Here is a 6,131-nt window from a genome sequence, read left to right as displayed (position 1 = left end):
TCATTACTTTCCAGCACAGGTATTTTGGTTAGAAAATATACTTGAGGAGAAGCCCATCCATCAATAAGCTGAAACAACAGTGTATTTAGGGGTGTATTTTGGCAGCTAAAATTCTTATTTGTGAATATATCCTCCAACCTGATATTCTCCAAAAGCATTGTGAATTTCTAGTTCTTGAAATCCTAATACATTCCTTCTTAAAATTCAGTATTGCTTATACCTTCTTGGGTTTACTAGGAGCAGTAATGCTGGTTATTGAATTCCTTTTTTAAAAGTTAGTAGAGATTATCAGCAGTAAAAACCTACACGGGACATGGTGAGCATATGTATACATTATATCAAGGTTTTTCTTTGAACCAGCTTCCAAAATGCTGCCTTGACATCCTTGTTTCTCAGGCTGTAGATCAGAGGATTAAGCATGGGAGTCAGAGCCCCGTATGCTACGGATATGACCTTGTCCTTTTCAGAAACGGATTTCCCTTCAGGTGTCAAGTACATGATCATGATTGTTCCATAAAACACACTGACCACAGCAAGGTGAGAACTACAGGTGGAGAAGACTTTTCTGCGTCCGTGGGTAGAGCGGATACGTCGTATAGCCAGGCCTATGCGGACATATGTCACAACTATGAAGCCAAAGGGAGGAAACAGCAGAAAGAGGCTGGAGATATGCATAAAGAGCTCACTGGCTGTGTTGGAACAAGCCAGTTTGAGTACAGATTGCAGTTCACATGCAAAATGGTTGATGGTGTAATGGCCACAGAAGTCAGTGGGCTGCAAGAGCACATTGACCAGTGTCGTTATGAAGGCAAGGGCCACTGTCATGGCTACTAGATAAAAGCATAATTTCCAACTCATGATCTGCGTGTAGTATAACGGCTGGCATACAGCAGCCAAGCGATCATATGCCATGACTGCCAAAATGATGCACTCTGCTACAACCAGAAATAAACCCATATACATTTGGACCAAGCATCTGGAGAAAGAAATTGTGGGCCTGTAGATGAAGCAATTCACTAAAACCTCAGGAAGTGCATTATTGTTAAGAACAAAGTCTACTGTGGAAAGGACACAAATGAAGAAATACATTGGGGTATGAAGCCGGGAGTCAGCAATGATCAATATAATGATAAGTCCATTGCCAAGAAAACTAATGAGATACACCATCAAGAGGAACCAAAAGAGAATAATCTGAGCTCTGGGATATTCTGATAATCCGATCAGGATGAATTTGGTCACCAGTGATTCATTTGAAGTTCCTATCCTATTTTCTCTCATTCTCTCCTGCAAGACAGAATGAATGGTGTGATTACTAAGTACATTCAAGAGAGATGCAATACTTTCACTTTAAATGTTTAGATTGCCAAAGCTGTATAGAAAAAATAAAAATGCAATAAAAACTATTTGAATAATGCATTGTGCATCATGCTTAGACAGCATTTGTTTTAACCATGATTCATTGAATACAATTGTTGGATACTCACACACTGAATAGTTCACACACTGCATTAAAGTATATATTGTTTGCAAACTGCAGTGACTGCATAAAATGCTAAGCCAAAACTCAGTAAGCTACATTCTGTTTCATAGCTAGGTATTCAAATCCAACTCCAGATGGAAGATGAAGAGTCTTCAGATAGGGGCAGCATACAAATATAATAATAATAATAATAATAATAATAATAATAATAATAATAATAATAATAATAATAATAATAATAATATTTCCAAAAGTAATGAAACCAGCAAGCTGGCAGCCGTAGCTTCATTCTCACCCTTGATATACCAATAGGTCAGTAGAAACTGAACAAAAAGTTGTTGAGTTAACTCATTAGAAGCAATGTGGTAATGTTTAGATAATTCATAAAGCAAAGTAGAATCAATGCTGATCTCAAGAACACCATCCTTTCTTTTTTGGATCTGATAGAGAAAAAAAAAGGAGTGGCACCCAGGGTACATTGTAAACAAATACAATTTGTTGCAGGACCCAATGACTATGTATTCAGAAATCTTAGATGAAAGAGGAGATAAAAATCAATTAAACAATTGGAACAACAAGGAATTAAGATCGATTGGTGGCCATAAGATTAAATGAAGATAAGAAAGAATTTGGTATACAAAGAGAACAATCGGAATTTGTCAAAATTTTATTAGTACAAGAAAGAAAAAATAACTAAATTATATAAATTTTATTAAAATATAAAATGGAAGAAGAAACAGTAAAAGGGAATATGATTAGTTGGGCCAAAATTTGCGGTGTAACTTAAATTTAGAACAATGGGATAGAATCTGAATAAAAACTATAAACTCACAAAAACAACTGCCTATAAAGAAAACTTATATAAGAATTACTACCAGTGGCATTTACCCCCAGCAAAATTGCCCAAAATATATCTAACCTTTCCCCCAAATGTTGGAAATGTGAGTATAAAATCGGATCTTACTATCACATGTAGTGGAACTGCCCTGTTATAAAGAAATTCTGGTACAAAATTTGGAAATGGTTAGAGGAAATCACAGAAAAAGAAAATAACTATAAAACTGGAAACATTTCTCCTGGGAATACTGGACCTGAAAACTGAGAAAAAAATATGATTATATTATATTATGTATACTGTATTTTTCAGAGTATAAAACACACCTTTCCCCACCTAAAAGATGCTGAAAATTTGGGTGTGTCTTATACTCTGAATGTAGCTTTTGATAAGCTTTTTTTTTTGGCCCTAATGAGGTGCTAACACAAACTTCTGTGCTTTGCTAGCTAAGGAATCTTCCCTTTGCCTGCTTCTTTCATTGCTGCTCCTTTTGACAATTAGCTGAGCCTTTTTTTCTGCCTTAACAAGGTGCTAACAGTGAAGCAATCTCCCCTGCTTTGTTTGTAAATGACCTTCCACCTTTTTTCCAGCCCTAACAAGGCGCTAACAAGTGAAGTGATCTTCCATGCTTTGCTAGTGAGCTGATTGTCCCTTTGCCTGATTTTCTGATTGTTCTCTCTGAAGAGAGAGAGAAGTGAAGTGTTTTAGAAACTGTATTTTATCCCCAACAAGGAGATAAAAAGTAAGTATGTGGGCTCAAAACCAGCAAATTAATGTGCTGAAGCTTACCAGTCTAAAGACTAGCCAGATGAATAACTGGAAGGCAAATTATTTTTTCTCTATTTTCTCTCACCCAAAACTAAGGTGCCTCTTATACTCTAGTGCACCTTATACTCTGAAAAATATGGTACTTACTGCAGCTAGAATCAGCCTCGCAAAATGCTGGGAGCAAAGGGATATACCAATTGAAAATACAATAGTTAACAAAATTCTTGACTGTGTTGAATTAGACAAAATGATGATGAAATTGAATGAATAGGAGAACTCAGAATACTATGAAATTTGGAACAAATTATATGATTGGCTTGAAAAGAGAAAATAAAATAAATCAATAAATAGTTAACTTAATACTGTATATATGATGACTCTCAACTATACTTAAATGGAACAATGATAATAATAAATAATACCTAAATATGTTAATTAAAAAGGTTATGTAAGTGTGTTAATGGAAAAGATTACATAAGCATAGATTTACTGTTGGTAAAACTTGCTGTATTAACCTTAGAGGTTATGTAGTATAGTTGTATGGTATTGTATTGCACTGTATTGTTGTGTTTTGCTTATTTTTTGTATACGTATTTTTGTTGTTTTAAAATGTAAATAAGTCAATAAAAACTATTTTTTAAAAAAAGAGAATGGAGCTTGGTAGGTAGCCAACGTTTTGGACTTCAGTGACCACTGGATTCATAATTTTAAATCCTGCGGACAACCGAAATAATTTTTTTAAAGATAAATAGTATTTAATGCAATTTAAAAATGAAAATGATTTTTCTGCAGACCACCAAAATTTTCTCATAGATCACCAGTGGTACATGCTGGACTAGAAAACTAAATCTCACAAAAAGAAAAACATTATTGGAATGAAAGGTAAAGAGAATAAAGAAAGAACATTTTAAGCAACAACTCCAACCTTATCGAAAAGATAAGCATTAGAAAAACCACAATACAATTCATTTCAGTCGCAGTTCCATTCTCAATCCTTTGTTTGGGGGGGAGGGAGGTATCAGCCTTCTGTTTCATTAAAATTTACATCTAGGCTTCCTTTTTCTGCTCCTTATCTTTTTGAATTAGCCTTTGTTCAGATGGATCATTTAAAGGTCATTCACCCTATTTCTTCTCAGATCCTTAAGAGGCAAATATAAGACATACCGTAGTCTGCTATGTCTGGTAGATGGATGCAGACACAAATACAGATACTCAATCACTCCCCCCCCACACACACACACAGAGAGAGAGAGATGTGATGGAGTTTAACATCTGCTTGTTGTGCTCACTTCATAGAAGCTGCATATGATTGCCACCAGGCAAAGGTTTTTCAGAAGACATGGTTTCAAAGTCTCCAGTCTGGATCAAGGACTCCACGAATTCAAGATTTATTTTACAAATACAGAGAACAACTTACCCACTTAAATTATCTTATTTCTTTGTCTTTTTATCTCTGACGTTTTGCTTACCCAGTGTTCTTCCAAGTGATAAGTGGTCAAATATGTTTTTAATGTCTTCCAAACTAATTGTGAAAAGCAAAGTTCGGGGAAATGGTGTTGCTTCCTTTCAAAAGAAACTAGGGATTTGATGAAGTTTAGATCCAGATTCGTGGTCTTAAATTTTATAGCATCATCCAGTCATACTATATTTACATCCTGTATTTTTGCTGTGTGGTTGCTTTTATTTCTGAGCCAGAGCTCAAGAAGAAAAACAAGTATTTAAAGGGGAAAAATATTAGCAGGATAGTGTCTTAGATCTGTTCTTTGCCTTGGCATTGAGAACAGTGCTGCCAGTTCCTTAAGGTAAAAACTTATTTTTCCCATTCTCATCTTTTCCCCAGTGGGTAATAAGTAGTCTTTCTGCTGGAAGAAGGCTGAGATAAAAGTCAAAGGACATGTCTTTAATTGAATTTCAAGGGAATTTCCTGCTCATGAAGTTTAAAGTTTAAAAAGATAAATGATGAAATCATTTATCTTATAATATATAAACTTATCTAATAAGTTCAACTGTACCTCTCAGATAATAATTCATACATTGGTCACTTTTCCCTTTGGATTGCTACAGTGCACTCTACAAGAAGGCCACCCTGAAACTTCAAATGGCCAGAATTTTATTTATTTATTAAATGTATATGCTACCTATCTTGCCGAGAGGGAACTCTAACGGGAGTGGCCTACAATTTTAAAAATAAGATGAAACATTAAAACAATAAATATTAACACCAAAATTGATTAAAATTGACAAAAGGGGTGTTGTTCTTACCTGATACGCCTTTTCCCATAGGATGGAACTATCATCCAGGATGGGTTGACCTCGTCCAATCAGATGAAGAGTGAGTCTGTTAATTTTAATTTAAATGCTCTGCCTTGTCTGGAGTTCCCCATTTATGATGAAGCTGATGAATACAGACTCAACCCGGTCACAAAGCATAGGAAAACTCCATATAAGAATACCCCCAAATGACAGTAAGCCAACTATGGCTAGCAATGTACGCAGGGGATGTACTGTATGATAGTTCCACCCTATGAGAAGAGGCGTATGCCCCTTCTCCACAGTGGGTGGAACTATCATCCAGGATGCAACATACCCAAGCAATTTATCCTCGGGAGGAATTTGTGCTGGTGACCACACCTGATCATTGGACTGCAGTATTGACTGCAGTACTCTGCATCCAAATGAAGCCTCAACAGATGAAAATTGGTTGATTTTAAAATGCCTAATTAATTGCTATGGAGACACCCAGGTTGCAGCTTGACACACTTCCTCAAGTAAAGTCTGGATTTCCCATGCCGTTGATGTGGCCGCACTTCATGTGGAATGTGCTGTGATAACATGTGGGATGGGCTGTCATCAAGTTTTCAAATGAGGCGATGATGGTCACTCATATCCACCTCTCAATTATGTTCTGAGAGGTTTTGAGGCTGAGAGACACTGGTAAGAAGGTTACAAAAGGGGACTTGGTCCATCAGAGACCTTCCATTCTTTTCAAATAGATATGAAATGCCCGTCAAACATCTAGCATGTACCATTGTCTCTCAAGATGATGTA

The 6,131-nt window shown here is 36.0% G+C and overlaps 1 protein-coding gene across 1 annotated transcript; it reads right to left on the bottom strand.

The window, feature by feature from the left end:
* Positions 1-333: 333 nt before the first annotated feature.
* On the bottom strand, positions 334-4,564 carry LOC139158753 (olfactory receptor 13H1-like). The gene is made up of 2 exons (XM_070736087.1): positions 4,501-4,564; positions 334-1,284 (listed from the first exon to the last, which is right to left on the bottom strand). The coding sequence occupies exon 2, from the start codon at positions 1,276-1,278 to the stop codon at positions 334-336; it is 945 nt and encodes a 314-aa protein (XP_070592188.1). The 5' UTR covers positions 1,279-1,284; positions 4,501-4,564.
* Between the last annotated feature and the right edge of the window lie 1,567 nt (positions 4,565-6,131).

Source organism: Erythrolamprus reginae, chromosome 2 (genome assembly GCF_031021105.1).
Source record: "Erythrolamprus reginae isolate rEryReg1 chromosome 2, rEryReg1.hap1, whole genome shotgun sequence".
Lineage (NCBI taxonomy): Eukaryota > Metazoa > Chordata > Lepidosauria > Squamata > Dipsadidae > Erythrolamprus > Erythrolamprus reginae.
Note: the sequence above shows the minus strand (reverse complement) of the source record. Positions and strands in the feature narration are given on the sequence as shown.